Here is a 19,958-nt window from a genome sequence, read left to right on the forward strand (position 1 = left end):
TATATATATATATATATAAATAATCTTTTAGAGGTACCCAAATATTCTTGGGAGGGCTAGATTAAACAACAGAGTGGGCTGTATGTGAGCCATGGGCCATATTTTGCCCACGCCGGGGTCGAGGATGTTTCGGTTCGTGTTCCATAAAGGGGTGAGTGTCAGTGAGGTCATACAAAGTAATTCCAAATTCAAACAAACTAGTCATGTAAAATACCCCTCCAAAGTCAGAGATTTTCTCACAAGACTTCAGTTCAACAAGCCTCAAAGGAATACTTGAATACGCTTGTATGACAATATGAAATGAGATAATTGGAAGTCGACCAACATCCAGGAACTGGAATGCATTTTGAGCCTTTGAGGCTCCACTATATTTCATTCCACACACCAGATATCGGGTGTCGTTCCACACCTGCGGCATGATGGCGCAAAACACACAGAGAAACACATGCCTGTCATTCCTCTGCAGCGAAAAGAGCAATTTTAGAACATGAAATGCTAAACCACTGTTAAGGCGGACACTACTGAGGACTTCAACAGTGATCTCATCTGTGGCACGTTATGCTTCGGGACAATTCTGAATGAAGAGCAAAACATCTTCAGCTACCCCCTTGGTACACTGTTCAAATAAAAGTAACCAAACTCTCTGACATGACCTCAGAGACCAGTGAGAATGACAATTGCACCAACACAAAGAAGACATGTCGAGCTTGTTAACTGCTTGATGTGAACATCTACTTATTGGGAATATATTTCAACTGGTAGTCGACGGTTCTAGTCATTCTATACAAACAGATTCCGTTTGTCTGCATTTTCTGGTTCCTAATCCAATGTCAGTTCGATGACATTGCGGGTTGCAGCGGCCGACTCACCCAATCTGTCTGTTGGTGGATGGTGCCTGAGTGATGACGGAGCTGGACTGAGGAGAGGGGAGAGCCTGCTGGATCACGATGCTGGTGTCGTGGTTGCCCATTCTCGAGTGGGCCTGCTGGTGTTGGCCCCCCTGGCCGTGCAGAGAGATATTCTGAAAAGGCAATTAGGAAAGACAACAAGTTTAGTATTCAGGGAAAATGATCACAATGCTCTAAAACAGGGAAAGCAAGCCGCCAGTTGTCCATCCCTACTTGAAGAACTTGGCTCGTTTTGCCCTGCCTTTAGCACGTGGGCATAGAAATAAGTGTGCAAACCAATTGTGCCCCCCAAAAACTGTATTTGCAATTCATTTAGCACACCCAATGAGATTTCTCAAACTTGAGACGAATTGATTTGGCTGATTTTGCGTCTAAAATGCTGGTGCAGACGGACCAGTTGTGCGTCGCCATGACGAGGACGCACAGGCAAAATGAGAGGGCATGGGGAAAATGGATCTTTTCCGCTTGTGTTACCATTTTTAAAATCCCAGAAAGCAAAATTATCATGACACATTACTGATGCAATTTCGGAGCTTCTGAATGATCTAAATTTGTAAGAAGTGATTTGTTGCCAGTCACTAATGACAAACCTCCTTTCCCCTCAGCATGACTTTGCATCAGCGTCATTTCAGTGCATTGTGACAATTATCTGGTGCCGGCCTCTCCCACAGCTGTTTTTCAGGCAATTTTCAACTTGGGAAAAGTGAAATCAAACAAAAAAAGGCTACTGGTTTTGCCTAAACGATCGGAGTGACACATTTCTTTTCTATGATTCGGTAATATGTTTGTTTGCCTTCCACTAACAACATTTCAAACTTCATTTTTGTGCTCACAGCGCTCTCACACCGTTCCACAGTGAATGCCATCAGCGCTACCTAATGTGCAAAAGCCCCTTTTAAATATGGCGGTTTTAGCTACTTTGACACCAGTTGCCAACAGCACATGCAATCTGTTAAGAGTGAGTGAACACACAATTTAGCGCCTGTTGTTTGGAATCAGTCGGCCCTTGATGCAGTCATTGAAATATTTACAAACTCCTGAATTCAAACCATCGACAAATCATATTTGAATTGTATTTTAATATACGGTGTCATCCATATGTATTGCATTAGAATCTGACTGTCAATTAGGTACAGGTTACATGAAATCTGCATTTTTCTTTTCGCTTGCTGGGACTTGCTCCCCCACCTGCTGACTTGGCACAGACTCCCGTCATAAAACACGCAGACTGGTGAGGCTAGACGTGGTTCACCCGGACGCAGACAAACTCCAGAGTCAAAACACTTGGACAATATCCTCGGGTACAACTTGCACCACACAATTTTCCAGACAGGCAGATTAGATAAGAAGTCTTGTCTTGTGATGATGTGACAAGTAGCAATGCATCGTCTTCATCTGCTAAATCTACAAAGCATTCTGTAGGACGATATGTTTATTTTAAATGTACAAAGGACTCCCCTCAACATTGCTGCATATCTGCTTGGGTATTGTCAGCGCTGAGAAAGATGGACTCCCTCACAAGACTGAAGTTTTATTTGAAGTTACAGGTGGAGAACTCAATCTCTCATCACCTCACCTGTGCTGGATGACAAATCTCCACCTGCTAGGCCCGTCTGTCAATGTCAACACGGCCAATGAGGGGTCACAGACTGGGCCAGTAAGGTGAACAAAACAACACGCAAAAGGTGACATTTAGATTATACACACACCAAATTCCAATAAGTAGTGAACAGTAAAGCACCGTTTATCACAGGGAATTTGTTCCAGACCCACTCGCGGCAAGGTGAACATCCGTGACCCAAAAGGACGATCGAAAATGTGTTAGTTTGTCTGTTTTACCGCTGTCACATGCTTAAACGTCTTAAAACACGATACCAACGCATCGTAAGCATATTTGAATAGAGCCAAATAATGACAACCGAAATACAGTAGATATTGCAGTGTCTGTTTACATGCGTGTGGCGGGCCTGGAAAGGTCGGGTGTGACGTCGGCGAGTGTTTTACTGGTCACCTAGGGTGTGATAAACGGTTGAAAGGTGCATCGGCAACTGTGGCTATCCGTTCCCACATTTCAAGGCCTTGCAGTTAGTAAAAATACACCCAAAAAAACGATATCGTAAAATTTTTTTAAAAAAACACAATATGATGGTTACCCATTATTTTGTGTTTCTGCTGTCAAACTTTGTCAAGAGCAACAAAATAACTAATCCAGACCAAGCCATTTTTTTCGATAGGGTACGGTGGGGTCATGGTAGAGTTGAACGAGACAGATTGCAGTCAAGTGTTTGAGACAATGACAATGGATGGGAAAGAAGACAACAGGAGAATCAGCAGAATCAACTGATTGAGGCCCGATGACCCCATTGAGACCTTTAGATGCTGGAGGTCACTCAATCGAAGTTTAGAAATTAGCGAAGATTTGTCTGTGCCCTCCTCCGGATTTGCAATCCCATTTGAATGTCTACAGACATTGTAATTGCTTTGACTTGATGATGGGTTTGTGCTCGAACATGCAGTGTCAAGTGTAGGACCTTATAGAGACAGATGTGTACCTTTCCAAATCATCTCCAATCAAATGAATTTGCCACACAGGAACTCCAGTTCAGCTGTCGAAACATTTCAGTGATGATCAGTGGAAACAGGAAGCACCTGAGCTCAATTTTGAGATTCATGGCAAAGGCTATGAATGTAGATGTTTTTTTTTTCTTCGTTCTTAGCATTGTCATGGTCGGGTGTTGTGTGTACAATTCTGGAAAAAAAAACGTTACTTTAAAGAAGCTAGTGACACAAGATGTGGAAAGACTGAAGCGTTGCGAAAACCTTCTGGACGCACTGTTCTTTTCTAACCCACTGCTGTGAAGCGAACTGAACTCTACTGCTTGCGGTGGAAAAGTGATAGAATTGATGACTGCAGCAGATAGGAAGTCATCAGCACCTGACCTGACCCCTGTCGGAGAGCATGTGACTTCAGGTTCACCCGTTTTAACCCAAGGCTTCTATTCCCGCAGTACCTGTTTGGAGTCCTCTTCTTCCTGGGCCTTGCAAAACTCCTGCTCAATGGAGCAGTCGAGCTCGCTAAACAGTCCCACCTCCTCGCAGTTCTTCAGGAAGCGCGTCGGCGTTGGCGTCTGGTCTGCAGATCGAGCAACAAGTGCAAGCGTTATTATCACTTATTTTTTTCATTTGTTTATTCCTTGCGACTGCATTTTTTAAATTTCATTTTAGTTCTGTGATCTTTTATTGTATGAATGCCTTTTGTTGAACGTTTAACTTGATAAAACGCTACACCGTTTACTTCTGGGGTGACGTTATTTACATTTGCAGCATTCGCGTAACTCCTTGAAAAGCAAAAGGGTGGCTTAACTATAATGTGGTTGCTCTTATTTTTAGGAAAACATGACAACTTTGCAAGTTGATGGGGCGGGAGAGTCGCTTCTCTCGACAGCACCAGCGCAGCTGATAAAGTACAGAGCTCACCCACCATGCGGGGGTCTCATTTGTTGAGGGCACTCAAAAGCTGTGGTATTCAACTTGGCTTTGTGGGGCAGGAGGGGGGGGGGGGCACGAAGATCAGGTTTCAGACAGTTGAGACCGATTTTAGGATCAGGGTTGTTTCAAAGGCTAAAAGCATAGCTCAGAGTCTGTTTATCTACTTTCAGAAGACCAAGACTTGTTTGACTCTGACTAGCATGCTGGCTGACCTATGAACCCCCCCAAATAGTTTTTTTTTTTTTTTTGCCCAGCACATTTGTTTTGTTTTGTTTTGTTTTTTTCCTGGAGGCTAATAGTGCTTGAAAGAAAAATGGCGTTGAGTTGTTGATACGGCCTCTGACTAAATGATTTTGCAAGCAATAAATTAATAAATTACTTTTTCCACACAGTTCGTAACAGTTCATGCTCGTGATTTGGGAGAGACCCAAAGGAAGAAGCGCTTTCATTTCATGCACTTCTTGTGAAAAATAAGGCAAGCCTTGGAGGTGTAACCTGAGCAAAGAAAGCTAAATCTGATCTCGCAGTCGAGGAGGAAGGCTATAGATTTTGGGCTAAGGGATGACACATGTGGCGGACAGACTGTAATCCAAATTACTTTTTGCATCGTAGATTGACAGATGAAGTTAAGGCGAGGAAAATGAGACAATCAAGTTCATGTGCAACCAATTCTTGGTCCTCCATATGATAATAGTCATCCTCATTGTAATTAGAATAAATGTGAGCATGCATGGTTGTTTGCCCTCTATGTGCCCTGTGGTTGTAACATCTTAAGGCAAATTCGATTTGAGACTTTTAAGGCTCTTTAATTCCATTTGAAATGAAATATAAGATCAACTTCACAATGTTGCCAGTGTCTCATGTTGTCCAAAGTACATCAATGACAGGCATCTGCTTTTAAGAGTCGCATTATCGAGTGTCATTTGGTAAACAATTTTTTTTTTTTTTTTGAAGAATGATTTTTATTTTGAAATTTGAGGCTATTTGCGATCACACAATCCTCCGTTTCATGCGTCTACATTTTTAAGACTTTTGAAAGATTGAGTGAAGTACTTCTACTATCAGTGAAAGCCTTTTCTTTTTTACAAAGTAGATTCATGGATTCAAAGCCTTTCAAACCTTTTTTTTAAGATCCCTGCGAAACCCGAGAAATTGGATAGGTCGTAATAATGATGTCATAATAATCTACTTTAAGTTTAACAACATCGCTTTCCAAAACTCTGCCTTTGAGAGGCAATTTTAAAAGATGGAGTAGACTAATCTAGTCATGAGAACGACTGTTCAAAATTATGCCCCCCCCCACACACACACATACAGTTGTCTAAACAGCGTGTAACATGGAGAAAGTTCTTCTTGCCTTTTCATTTTTATTGAAATGAATCTTTGCATGCTTCTAGCAAACCCACAGAAGCACAAAAAGAACACGCAAATCCCCACATCGCAAAAGCCAAAAGAACCTCTCCACTGTGAGGGCTGCATTCTTGTTACTATCACAGTCTTCTTATTTTATCACTTTCGTTATTATTTGGGACCTTTCATTATTGTTGTCTTGCGCATATCCTTATGCTAGTAGGGAAATCAAAGACAGAGCACTTTCTGTCACAAATCAGTTTCACAAGTGCCTTCCCATAAATTTGCATGTCATCTTTTGCTTCAAAACCTGACCAGAAAAATCAACCTTAATGATGGCCGAATGCAAATCAACCCAGCGCGAAGACATTCACTGAACAGAATTGTCTCAGACATGTCAGCACGTCTTCAGCCAGCCGCGTGCGTGTCACCTGGCTGTAAACAAGGCACAGCGTGAAGATTAAAGGCGGCCGGCAAGCCGTAACTCACCTGATAACAAGTTGTCATTCTTTATAGAAGGAAACTTGAGGGTCATCTCATGTTTGTGTCGATGTATCATCAGATGGTCTTCAGTGGGGAAGCGCTGTACAGAAAGATGTTTAAAAACACAGATGACTCAAACGCATCTCCACTTTTTTTTTGTGAATACAAGTGGTACCTCTTACTTATGAACGTCTCTTCATACGAAATTTTCAAGTGACGAAACGCCTGAACAGGAAAATATTGCCTCTTGTTACAAAAGAAATTTCAAGATACGAACAGTAAAAATACAGTATGGAATGCTACTCGCAGCTCCGAGTTTCCAGAATGCAACATAATTAAAGCTGCTCTGCCATTGGCTATTACCAAGCATCTTCCTGGCATCCCATTGGCTAAGAGGGACCCCTACCGCAGTGTGTCAAGTTGTCAACTCTCATTTATTGTCAATAATCAAATTGTAACATGTATTTGTTACATATTTTGATGCATTTTTATGCTTTAGAAAACATTTATGTCTGAATTTTGGGGAGGCTTGGAACGGATTAGGGCATTTACATGGAAAATGCGTCTCTACTTCCAAAATTTTCTAGTTAAAAAATTTCTTCCCAAACCAATTGATTTCGTAAGTAGAGGTACCACTGTACAGCGAAAAACAAAAGTGCCAGAGGTCTTTTGACAGCCGTTCTTGTGTTCCTCCATGGTATGCGAGGCGGTAACCCCCACCTCATTCGACCTTTGTGTCCTCCTCTTCACATTACACCAATGAACACACATTTGTACATGCTGTGCGGTGTTGTTTTGTCGCGACACACTTACCTGAGAACAGCCAGGAGCGTTGCAAACATACGGCCTTTCCGGGTCTGAGTTCATCACAACTTCTCATAAAACTAAAAAAAAAAAAAAAGGATAAAAGAGGAAAATAAAAAGAGGAAGTAAGTGACACAGGTTTTCACTGCAGCATCCTACAGGGAAAAATACAGTCATTGTGTAGCGGAAAATTATATTGCACCTGTAGCAGCTGCAAGGTAATTTCAGTCATAAACGACGTCTGCTCACGTTTCACTTTAAATTATATTAATGTAATGGGCTGTGGTTTCTGAAAACGATGGATTTAACAAAATCTCCTCTTGGGACACCTGACAAACAAAGCTTGTACAGAATTTGGAGGCAGACCACATCTGCTGGCCAAAAGTTTGGAGGAAAATTGTTTTCACCTCAATTGTTTCTGTAATTTTGCAATTAGGGAAAAACGAGACAAATTGGTTAAGACACTCAAATGTTACACTTGAATCTCATTTTAGGTTTTGGGGATTATAACCTCAAGTTTCATCACTAAGAAGTCATTAGAGGTCTTATGACGGTAAGAACAAAAAAGCCGAGATGTGGCAGAGCAGCACAGCATGAGAAAGCATAAAATTTAGCTGCTCACGTTAGTCAACAACTGGCAAGTTGCCTTTCAGCGACGTCACTTGTTATCATAATTGGAGAATTGTATTGATGTGGGATTTAAGGTTAACATTTTTAAACATGAGTGCTTTCAGAGTGTTTTATTGTTTATTTTTTTGGCAGAAGAGCAATGTGGTGAAAAACAAACAAGGAAAAAGTCCGCCATGGCATCCAGCGAATGAGCCAGAGCTTCGGGCTGGCCTGGTCGCTTGAGATCGCCTCATTGTCAGCTGTGAGTGTACACGTCGGTGAGAGAATGCGAAAGAGTCAACGGATGGAAACAAAAGTCAGACGTGACAGCCAGTGTGTGGACAGGGTTTTCGTGCTGGCGTGGCCACTTTAGAGTGCCCCGTTGTCACGGTATGGAAAATACCCACTGTGCCCCGTGGGGTATATATCAGATACTGGAGGCCTTAAGCAGATATATCTTATGGTTATGTGTAGGCAGAACAAAGATGCTAGAGAAAACAGCATCCGATTTCAAATGTTGTGGAGAGGGTGTTTGATTGACAGCTGACAACTGAGCGGGGATTGGTTTCAACATATTCAGCAAACATGCTCATAGCATTTGATAGTGGAAAGAAGAGCTTGATTTCCCATAATTTAAAAGCCTCACATTATATACTTGGCCTTTTTTTTTTTTTTTTTTTAATCATTCCAATTATTCAAATCTAGAAGATATTTTCCCTTTGCAGAATCTTTAATAATTACAGCGGTTAACTTCTTTTTACACTTTTATGACAGACATTAAAATTTGACTGAAAGCATTGGATGTACAGTTAATGGATTATATTATACAGTGGCATCTGGAACTAATTATTTCTGTTGGCATTATTTCCTGCGGGGAAAGTTGTTTTGAAATCAAAACAAACTGGAGGTTGAGCAGCTTTCCGGGATGGTGTGTCGTCAACCTTGAAGCTTCAGCTATATTGAAGCAGTGTAGTTCTTGAACAGCACATTCACACAATTCAGAGACACACTGTGAAGCACCTGGGGAGGAATTGGTAAAGTTTAATGCCTCGCTCAAGGGAACATTACTCACTCTGAGGCTTCCACATCCTTCGGCTGTTGGGAATTTAAGATGATAAAAAAAATTAAGACAGTAAAAATGTGATTTTTTTTTTAATTTATTTTTTTTGCCAGGTTCTGCCAAATGTAAAATGTGCGATACTGACGTCATGGCCATTCCAAGTACCACGCCACGCTTCAGTATTCATTTTATATTGTACTACGATTGAAAAAGTACCGTAATATATTGGTCGACAAACAAAGGGAGGGATTTTGGAAAAGAAGCATGTGTCATGTGTGCAATTTCAAAACTTTTAACTTGAAAACCTCACAGAGATTTATAGTTCTACAAATTCTGTGAATCTCTTTTCACTTACAGTAATTGGAATGTCGACATGGCCCCGACACAAAGTAGACATTCGGAATTCATCTAAAAAAGCATTCATGGTTGAGCATCAGAGGGGGAAAAAAACCCACATCAAAACATTTTAACGACTTCTCAAGATCGATCCAAGGCCGAATATGTGACGGTTTAAAGGCTCCGAGCCCCGAGTGCATTTAGGAAAATACAACCTTGACTCCGTATTGCAAAACTCCAAGCAGGGTGTTGAGTACCTGTCTCAGTCCAACATTTGATTAACCCGTCAAACACTCAACCTCGTTGACGAGATGAGCGCTTCGTGTAAGTCAAGGGCGTTTGGAAGATGAAGTGCAGTAAAGAGAATAGATTCTTGTACAGCTCAGAAGAGCCTGGATAGCTCAGTCGGTAGAGCATCAGACTTTTAATCTGAGGGTCCAGGGTTCAAGTCCTTGTTCAGGCGTAGCCTTTTCTAGGCAGGAGTGGCTCAGGAATTTGTCATCCATCGTTGGGTATTGCGCTTCAAAGCCAAATTGTGAGCAGGGCACAGTACACACGAGATGAAATCTTTTCCATATCATAATTAGCCTTTCGCTGATTTTACAAACCGAGAGTCAGCAGCAACTCGCGTTTCTTTTTCGGTCCTGCGTGGACTGTCACTGTTGGCTTTTCAATTGTAGGTCCATTTACGTGTCAATCAGAATTATCAGTACCGCATCATTGGTCACGTTGCCACTCAGTGTGTGTCGATCGCTACATGAAGCGGCAAGTATTTTTCGAAATGCAAATATTTTCTTGCAATCACTGAGTTGGTCGCTCTGGCTACTGAAATCAGGCCGTTTTGGAATACTTTCAGCATGCTGGAAAAAATGTCCAATTCTTGAATATAGCCTATTTATGAATTACAACACTGATTGTTTTGTAATGATGTACAACATCAAGGTTTGACGAGATTCTGTAGCTCAAAAACCAAATCGGAAACATGGTTCCTTCCCATGATGGAAACTTATTAAAAAAAAATTTTCAAAGATATGTACAGTGTTCCCTTTTCAACATGTCTAGGACACAAGAAATGTGACTGAAAAAGTCATTGACGAAGTAATTATTGATCATGAACCATTTTAAATATTTTACCCTGAGAATCTGTGACCCTGTTTTGGATCGAGCGCGAAGTTTAAGAAAGGTTGCGTTACCCTGCCACATAAATTATTCTTTACCATCATTCATAATGCCTTTGCACACCAGGACTAGAGTGTCATGCTGACTTTTCCTGCCTTATTGTCAACATGTATTGTTTTTTGTTTTGTTTTGTTTTTTGTTTTTTTTTGTCATGACACTAAAGTTCCGACTTTAATCCAACACATGTATCATGTAAAAGCAGCGGAATCATAGATGGCTACTTCTGAAACGTCAAATTCTTTGTATTGGTATTCCTCCAAAATAATATTAGGCAGTATGGGCTATTAAATACAATTTTCCCTATTAGTAAAACAAAATACAATTTCAGAAGATAAATACACTCAGGGTTGCTTCATTTGTGCATTTTGAAAGTCGACAATTCCCGTCATGTCTATGCTCCTTGTCAGCAGCACCTCTATGCCATTTCGCATTAAGCTAGCAGACTTCCGTTGTTTAATTTCTGGCTTTTCCTGGTGTGACAAAAGTGACCCAAAAAAAAAAAAAAAAAAATCAACTTAAACCAAAGCGTGTTTTTACCACTTATTTGGAAAGTTCTTTGCGATCTGTTGAACTGCACAAAGCCATTCTTATTCCACTTCTAACAAGACGCACATCAAAGCATCGCTGTACTTCTGAAGTACTGATGCAGCCTGCATCCCTACACCAGATGCAGGCGGTTATGTTTAATCTAATAATAGTAATACAATATATTTTTTTATTTCTATAGTGCTTTCGCAACAGCCAAGGTGCATGTGATTATCTGATCGGGGGATGCCGTGTAAAACGGCTTCTGTGACGGGTCTGATGTGGCAATTTTGCTACATCTCTTCATACAAGAAGCCATTGAAACACATGGGGTGCTATAAAAGACAGATGACTTACCCTGATTAATTCCTCCTTGATGCATTTCATATTTTGTCATTTATTCCGCGCAACACGTTTATGATTATTTTACCTTTGGGCAAGTTCAACTGGGCAGGAGATGTAAACTACTTAAATGTGTCTTTTTCATGGCGACAGACTTATTTCCTCAAGCACAGTCAAAACACTCAAATATTGTGTTATGCTAAGCAGTGCTGTTTTCCCAACAAGCTGTGCTTCATGAGCAAGCCAGCAGAACAAGGTCTGGACAGGGTCTCTCTGTCAGGGACCAACGAGGCCCTGCTCTGGCTTGCTGTCACCAGGTCGCTGTGGGCCCCTGAAAATTCAGCCGGTCCCCTTTGACACAACAAACAAAATATGAAGCCAGACTGGATGAAAAATGGCAAGTTTCACGCGCCTTTGGATTTGTCACTTGTTCTGTTTCTGCATCCTTCTTCAACAGGTTACATGTCGCTCCGGTTGCTGACGAAATAATCAACAAGAAAAATATATAACCACCTAGAAGAAAAATACGTCTTTCTGCATTTCAAATACGCCCTTCAGCGCATTTGTCAAGAAATTCAAACCATATGAGGTTAAAAAAAAAAAAAAGGTGGACATCATTAATTCTGTAAATGGCCCAATCACTTTCACACTTCTCATAATCAGTGCGAAATGTCCTTCCCTCAGAAAGGCCACTTGGCTCTAATTTGATAGAGATGTTTGAGTTCGGCGAAAGGAAATTTGGTTACGCTTTACATTAACTACAACCTGATGTGTGCGCAGGGGAAGAATTAAGGGCACGGAGTTCAATTTCAAGACGAAGTAAGGGAATGAATTCTCCAGTCGGAGCGCATATTTGAATTTTCAACAGCACATCAAGGGAATGAGTGGCTGGGGTGCAAAGGCGCACGGGGTTAAAGCAAGCGAAAACATGCACAGCAATTCAAACCTGCAGCTCCCCGCAGCCCGGGTCTTTGACAGCACAGGTTCAAGGTGGGATCATGACAATCCCCGAGGCAGGAAACATGGGCCACATACACACAATATCTATGCCCAACCTCAAGCTCCTCGACTGAACATGAAACAAAAACACTAAGTAAGCGTACACCTCAATAGTTGTCACTTTGCTGCTGTCTTCCTCTGCATGTAAAGTAACGCAAACTGCGATTACAACAGCCTTTTCTGACACTAATAATGTTCAGGCTTATGACATAAATAATGTCTCAATGTTCGTCTTTCTACGCCAGCAACGTATAGCGACAGGCAGACCAATTAAATGCTCTTCCACAAGATGTCTGAAGGTACATAATTAACCTGCGTATGCACTTTTGGAGACATTTTTGTTTGATTGCGTGCCAGTGGATTTTTTTTCCAATGCAAAAATATGCGCTTTGGCGAAAGAAAAGTTGGCAAGCACCGCTTTAAAGGATATTTGTTTATGACTGACGGAGCAAAACTGTCGACTGAACCGTGACTGATTTCATAGATTTGGGCCACAATTAGGAGAGGAGGGTTTCACCTTGAACACATGTAACAACCATCACGAAAGAAATGGAAGGGAAATGCAGATCACATTCCACGTGCAGCTGGATAATCAACAAGCTGCTTCGAAATATGGTAAAAATTAGGTCCGCATTCAGCACATAGGCATAGTTATCGACATAAGGAACATTTTCAATTCTTGAGACAGTCGTAATGAAGTGCTTTGGAAGGATGGAAGAAAAGGGTCTCTGCTTCGATCCCCCCGACCTAAGTTACCCTTCAACAAGACATTCACGTGCACCCGCGTTTAAAGCCAATTCTACTTAAAGTGCTGAAGAACATAATGTTGTTGTTGCTGCAATGTGTTATTTTGGCATTGTCTTGTGTCTCGTGATTTTGGGTGAGTTTGAAAGTCCCTCAAAAGTAAAGCAGAAGTCGTGCAAGACAGTAAAAATCTAATATTATTACTTCCACGTGACATAAAACATAATGTATGACATTAGCCTATGGAACACAGTTATTGACACAATGAAAAAAATGAAACACCATCAAGTTTATAATCCTGCAAGTGTCACTCGTTCAGTTCCCTCCACAATGAAAGACAAAAATAAAATAAAATCAAGTTATCCCTGTTACCACCAATTGCGTGTTTGCAGTGATGGATTTAAAACGGAGAACACACTTCAGGTAGAGTTTAGCCATGACAATAAAAGAAACATTATAGTCTTATGAAAAGTGCTGCTGTTATGTCCCTTAATACAAAGTAAATGCAATTAAGGCTAACAGTCACTCACAGCTTCTCTTTAACTGCGACCTGATTTTATAGGAGTATGCATATATGCAATGTCATCCGTAGCCCAAATGTAAGGAGTGCTGAATAAATAACAGCATCATCAAGCTTAAAGCTTTTATATGAGGCGTTTGATTGCTATAAATAATTCAAGGGGACACACTGGATAATGGTGAAAGCCTACATAATCATTTATCAACACTCACAGCAGCATGCGCTGGACACAAGTGGTTATTGATAGCGTGTCACATAAACATAATGACAGTGGGGAGTAATCAAATGATTGGAGCGTGTAGTTGTGTTTGTGTGTTTTTAAACCCCGTCAGCACAAGCTCGCGCAAAGTCAGACGAGACAATATCAAATGTCGACTTTGTTGCAAAATGACGTAATGATGTGAGCGAATGTAAGGCAACGACGAGCACGACCGCTTTGCTTGAAGTCGTTGTGAGAATAAAACACGAACAATCGAGGAGATATGCTTGATGTGGTGGGCTGCCTGCAGAGCGCGCAGCGTACACCAGCTCCTGCTGCCTATCCCGAGATGGGACAAGCGTGACAATGAAAGCCCCGGCATGACGAGTAAACTATCCGAAGGAATACAACCGGTGTTATCCGATGTAATGATCAACATAGTCTGCAATTATCTGGACTTAGATATTCAATCGAGCGTGCGATAAATTCTGTGGACTTCAAACTTAACGGTCAACACCCAAGTGACATGTCACTGCGGCCAGTACAGGAAGAGCATCGTGACACTTACTCGCCAGTGAAAAGAAATAACAAACAAAGCTTGTCACTTAAACGACAAGGCACGCTGTTGCATTCAACAGTAGCGAGGATGGCGTAAAATAGGCGTCCGGCGAAGCTACGAGGGGACACATGCGGCGTCCCCCTGCGAGGCTTTTCAACTTACCAAACAAGTGTCGAAAACGCGAAGCAGCCTCTCAGAAGAAACCACGTTGGACTGAGAAAAGATTACAATACGATCTATTTAGAGAAGCATAACGTCACCCCGGGGTGACGTCACGTGGGATTCCTGAAGTTCTAAATCATTGCGGTCCGCTTGGAGGCGGCGCGAGCTGGGCGGAGTTTGCAAGTGCACACACCAAGAGGATGGACCGACCGGGCGGTGGACTGCACAGGGCCGGAGTGGGTGTGGCGCAAAGATGGAGCTCCGGCCGGGACGGCCAATTAAGTAGACTGCAAATTGTGGCACTGGAACTTGACTAAGCATGCATTACGTTCTATAAAACGAGTAAAAATGACATTTCGCGATTTCAGGTGCTGTCACCGCACCTTCAAGATACACTCTTAAACTGCTGGGTGAAAAGTAAATCCAAGTGGTTGATATAGCTAACCCAGCACTGGGTGAAGATAACGAGCATTCATTTTCCATCCATCCATCCATTTTCTGATCCGCTTATCCTCACAAGGGTCGCGGAGGGTGCTGGAGTAGGCGGGGGACACCCTGAACCGGTTGCCAGCCAATCGCAGGGCACACAGAGACAAACAACCATCCACACTCACACTCACACCTAGGGACAATTTAGAGCGTTCAATCAGCCTGCCATGCATGTTTTTGGAATGTGGCAGGAAACCGGAGTACCCAGAGAAAACCCACGCAGGCCCGAGGAGAACATGCAAACGCCACTCAGGGAGGCCGGAGTTGGAATTGAACCAGGTACGTCTGCACTGTGAGGTCGATGCGCTAACCACTGGGCCGCCCGCATTCATTTTCTAAATCGTTTATCCTCACGAGGGTCACAGGCGTGCTGGAGCCTATCCCAGCTGTCTCAGGCGGCAGGCGGTGCAACCTGAACCAATCGCAGGGCACACATAGATCCCACCAGCCATTCGCGCTCACAATCACACGCAGGGACACTTTAGAATGTTCCATTCATCTGCCATGCATGTTTTTGGAATGTGGGAGGAAACCAGAGTACCCGGACAAAAGCCACGCAGGCACGGAGGAGAACATGCAAACTCCACACAGGTAGTAAATTGTCGGTAGGTTTTCATCTGCCTCCAATTGACTGGCGACCTGTCCAGGGTGCACGTCACCACAAGTTCAGTCATCTGAGATAGACCCCGGCTCACCTGTGACTCTATTGAGGACTACAATGCTACAGAAAATGGATAGATGAATTGGGATCATTTAAGGAAAATAAAGTATTAATGAATCAATTAATTGTAACAGTGGAAGGGCTCTTAAAGTGTTCTCAACTCCTGTTTTAATGCGAGTGCTTTATTAACCAGAACACTGCTGCCTGCAGGAGCCGTGGCATAGCGGAAGTCTCATTGCATGCGCTGTTGCTCCACTTCCATATTTTGGTCTGCAGCAGCCTCAGACCTGCAACCCCCTGCTGTCCTCAAGTGTTCCGAAAAGTCTTTATGGATTAAACAACGACCCATCCAAAAGTTTTTACGGCCTATGATAGGAGTGCATTTAAGTTACAATCTACGCTAATGCACCCAATTGGGCTAATTATTGGGCTCCAACTGTTTGTACCACTGCCAAAAAGCTCCACGTTTGCTCCCAATCTGTCCAAGCCAAGTTTCAAGGGTACATAAAGCAAAAAGCGGTAGACCTGAACGGTGTAAAGTCTGAACCGCTATTGTGTATGACATAAGCAGAGACCTGATCAAATCTTGCAAGATCGCAGCGCGCTTTAAAGGATTCATTCTGGGTGTGTTTTGCTTTTTCATTGGCTTCATGTGGCTTTTGTGCAATACTTATTCAGCAAGCTGAACCTATGTCTGGCAAGACTTCAGCAGATCTCACAAGACTTCAGCTCTGATCCAAAATATGGAAATTGGTATGGCTGCTGGCAAAATGCCAGGCCACTTTCAATCATTGTCGAGATGCTCTTGATTAGGCACCGATCCCCAAATCACGGAGTTTCTTTCCTTTTCTGGATTCCTCCACCTTGTGGCTGACATTGTTCATGTGTAGGTTCCATGTGTTGATGGAAAAAATATGGGGTTAATTAAGTTTTCCCCGAGGTGAAAAATGAAGACGAGATACACACAAACCAATTTTGACATCTTAACAGATTTGTTCTAAATGAAGGGAAAATAGCCGCGTGTGCTCACTGCTCTCGTGTTGTGCGGTGTACTCAAGCACACCGCACACATATAAACCAAAAAATAAAAGGAGGAGGCGTTGTGGGAGAAGAAATAGACAAACGACTAACTGTTAGCTTGTCTGGTAACTATATTGCAATCGAGATATCCACAAAGCAGGCCTTTGCTGATTGTGCGGGTGTGTAATTAAAATAAGACATTTGCAAACATCGGCTTTTTCGTTGGAAAACAATGATCAACATTTGCCCCTATTATTTTTCTTCTTGTTGACCAAACCTGTAATTGAAGCATAATCAATATATGCTTAAGCATTTTCAGAACTGTCAGTTTGAAATAATGTCCTGTTTCAGAATAAACGGATCAGATTAAAAAATTAAAAAAATAAATCTGACTTCTCGATTAATCGACCAAATAATCGACAGATTAATTGTGAAGAACAATCATTAGTAGCAGTTCAAGTATTGTCTTGGGGAGGAGTCGTCCGCGTCAAGATGGATACAGCTGAACTTCACGGTGTCATCATTCGATCGAAAACTAGTTGTAACTAAATCAACGGTGCTTCACTTTCCAATCATCAACAATCAATTCCACACTACCCATTTAATTCCTCATCCATTCTTACACCAACTCACGCGACGCTTATTTTGGAGACGATGATTGCCCCACTCGAGTAGTCGCATAAATTTGTGACAAAACATGATGACAAATACTCTCGCAGATATTTGATCTTTTCCATCCCTGCTTTCCCTTCACATCAACCACAGTTGTCCCATCGCATTAATGTGCGCCTTTTTCAGGGCATAAGAAGAGATTTAAAGGACTTCTGAGAACAAGCCATTTATTTGGTCGCTCCGTTTGACCTGCTGGTGCCAACTGGCTGTGATTTCTGGGGGCTACAGACACTGCTAGTGAAGCCACAGCCCGGCTCCTGGGATTAATGACTCCTCACACGTTGAGAGATGTTTACCACTTGCCTGCGACCACTCCGCTAAGAGCACTGTCACTGAAACAATAACGCAGTCTGAAAAGCACTCATAACTCAGAGCTCCTTCGCCTGTGTCTTTTAACCAGAGCCTTAATCAACGTTTATGACATCCTTTTGTCTCTTTATTGCCAATATATTACCCAACCAGTCCAAACATTATGTTCTCAGAGAAGCAGACTATTAAGGCTGGAAAGCACAGATGCAGTTTGGGTCAGTGACCCACACTAAAGCCGATTTGATCTATATTATACTAAACCTTTTATGATTATGCCTTTGTGCAACACTTATGAGGGAGTTCACCTTGGAAGGTATTGAAAGTGTTGCATGGATGGCGAAAGGTGCGGGGGTCTATATAGGCATGAAAAATCTAAAGTAGCTCTTTCTAGATAATTGGATATTTTTTGCTCTGCTTCGATCGGCGCAGCGCATGGAAAAATGTCAGCGTTGCATGCCTGCTACGATGCAAAATGCCATTCTCTGTATCATGCCACAGCAAGACACAAACGGTATGAAGGCAAGCGTATTACCCAACTTGACATGCCCTTTATTTTCCTTGATTTATTTACATTCATACTTTCTTTTGTTTCTTGATTCAATGAAAATTGTATTCCACCTCAATACACGAAATGCCTCACTTGCTGTAATGCCACGCCTTCGGATATTGCCATTTTTTTACAGTACAGTATTGATGGTTTGTATGGTTGTGACGTGATAGTGGTGATTAAGTCGGCAAAGTGCCCACTGAAGGCCCAGGTACCAAATGTACACAACCAACAATGCTGCGCTATACCCACAAAACAACCACAAATCTCCATGACACGTCTGTCAAGCATTTTCAAAGGTGAGTAATTTTACTTTGTTTTAGTCTTATTTTAGAATTGTTAACTTCTCTTTATAAAGTAATACCTGTTCGGAATGTTATTCTTTAAAACATTGCCTGTACGGTTAAGATAGGCGCATGCCGCTGCCTTTCATGTGGACTGTGTGGGTTGGATTCCCAGCCAAACGATTCCCATCAGGCTTATAAACTGTGCCAAACAAATCATCCGACTGAGTTGCTGTGGTGCTAAAAGTCCTAACAACAACATTACGATTTCGCAAGGGGGAAATGGTGTCAAAATTAGAGCATACTGGAAATCAGCCATTGTTATGGATTGGATTGTGTTCAGTTGAGAAGTTTCCACTGTAAGTGCAGCGCGAGTATTCCCCTCCACTAAGACTAATATGAGATGAAATTATGTATATTGGTGAAACACAGTAGTGCGGCCTGTGTCAACGTATCCCTTGATTGTTGCTCGAAACAAAGACTTTTGTATCATTTTTTGCTTCCCTAAGTGGGGAAAAAAAGCTTGTAACATGGCAGATTAACAGTTGAGTCTATACACACATGAACGCTGACCCTAATTCAACAAAATGTATGGGCTGGGAAGCTCCCATAGATAACCCCGGTGACATTCCAGCTCCCAAACAGTCCAGCCCGTAACATTTACATTAGGTGGCTGGAGAATAGGGTTGCCTGTCTGATGCTTCTGTGGATTTAGGGCGTAGAATAATGTCTGTGTGCTTACCATCGATCCAAGGCTGAGGACTCTGTTGACATCTGAATCGAGGCTGCTGTTTGTGTTCTGTCAAATGAAGGAGTGTGGGACCACACCGAAAAGGAAAAAACAAGTGAAGTAGCGAGGAGGAAAAAAAGTTGTGAGGTTATTCGTAACATTATGGCAAAACTAGCTGTCATATTATGAGTCTGAAGTTGCAACATTATGGGAAATAGGTTGTAATAGAACAAGTATATAAAGTACTTTTGTGGTCTATATTTACAAGCTCCCTAATAGCCCTCTTGGTGAAATATTTATATTTATTTCTTGTGATTAACATGTTTATATGATGATGTTGCTTGAATGTGACTGTAATAAATTAGAAATTCGATTCATGACATTTACATCATTCGATAAGCCAGTATTTTCCTTCTTTGTGTCCAAACAAATATTGTGATATACTCTCTGTGATTTATCACTAGCTGCAATAATTTGATTGTGACAAAATGGCAGTTAGGCACACTATTGTTATCTTCGGTCTTGTGACAATATATTACATTGAGTGATTCCCTGATCACTACCCATAATTGAAACGCATGACAAAATATAACAGAGCAAATTATTTCTCGATGGCAACGACTATGAAGTATAATGTGGCTCCCGCCTGTTTAAATAAACAACTCGGTAAATTTTGATTGCTAACAAAGACACATAAATCCATTATATCATCCATGTTAACGATCAAAGCTAAAACACAATGATTAGCTGTATTTCTCATTAGTAGCCTCGATAAATAAAGGATAACAAAAGCGCAAAAAGCCATCACTGTATGTACCCATACACCCATATTCTATTGTGCTTGTCCTCATCAGGGACGCGGGTCAGCTGGATCCCAGGTGTTTTGGGAATGTGTGTGTGTGTGTGTGTGTGTGTGTGTGTGTGTGTGTGTGTGTGTGTGTGTGTGTGTGTGTGTGTGTGTGTGTGTGTGTGTGTGTG

The 19,958-nt window shown here is 41.9% G+C and overlaps 1 protein-coding gene and 1 non-coding gene across 2 annotated transcripts in view; one reads left to right on the forward strand and one right to left on the reverse strand.

Annotated features, from left to right (window-relative positions):
- creb5b (cAMP responsive element binding protein 5b) overlaps positions 1 to 14,443 on the reverse strand; it is a 57,961-nt gene extending 43,518 nt beyond the window's left edge. The window contains exons 1-5 of the mRNA XM_019886315.1: positions 14,269 to 14,443; positions 7,044 to 7,114; positions 6,237 to 6,330; positions 3,920 to 4,041; positions 870 to 1,021 (exon numbers count right to left, since the gene is read on the reverse strand). Coding sequence (XP_019741874.1) covers positions 870 to 1,021; positions 3,920 to 4,041; positions 6,237 to 6,330; positions 7,044 to 7,097 — 422 coding nt within the window. The 5' untranslated portion in view covers positions 7,098 to 7,114; positions 14,269 to 14,443. The remainder of the gene's footprint in view (positions 1 to 869; positions 1,022 to 3,919; positions 4,042 to 6,236; positions 6,331 to 7,043; positions 7,115 to 14,268) is intronic.
- On the forward strand, positions 9,430 to 9,502 carry trnak-uuu (transfer RNA lysine (anticodon UUU)). Its single transcript has one exon. It is a non-coding gene; the product is annotated as a tRNA-Lys (tRNA).
- Positions 14,444 to 19,958: the final 5,515 nt, after the last annotated feature.

The sequence above is a fragment of the Hippocampus comes genome, unplaced genomic scaffold (genome assembly GCF_001891065.2).
Source record: "Hippocampus comes isolate QL1 unplaced genomic scaffold, H_comes_QL1_v1.1 scaffold335, whole genome shotgun sequence".
Classification (NCBI taxonomy): Eukaryota; Metazoa; Chordata; class Actinopteri; order Syngnathiformes; family Syngnathidae; genus Hippocampus; species Hippocampus comes.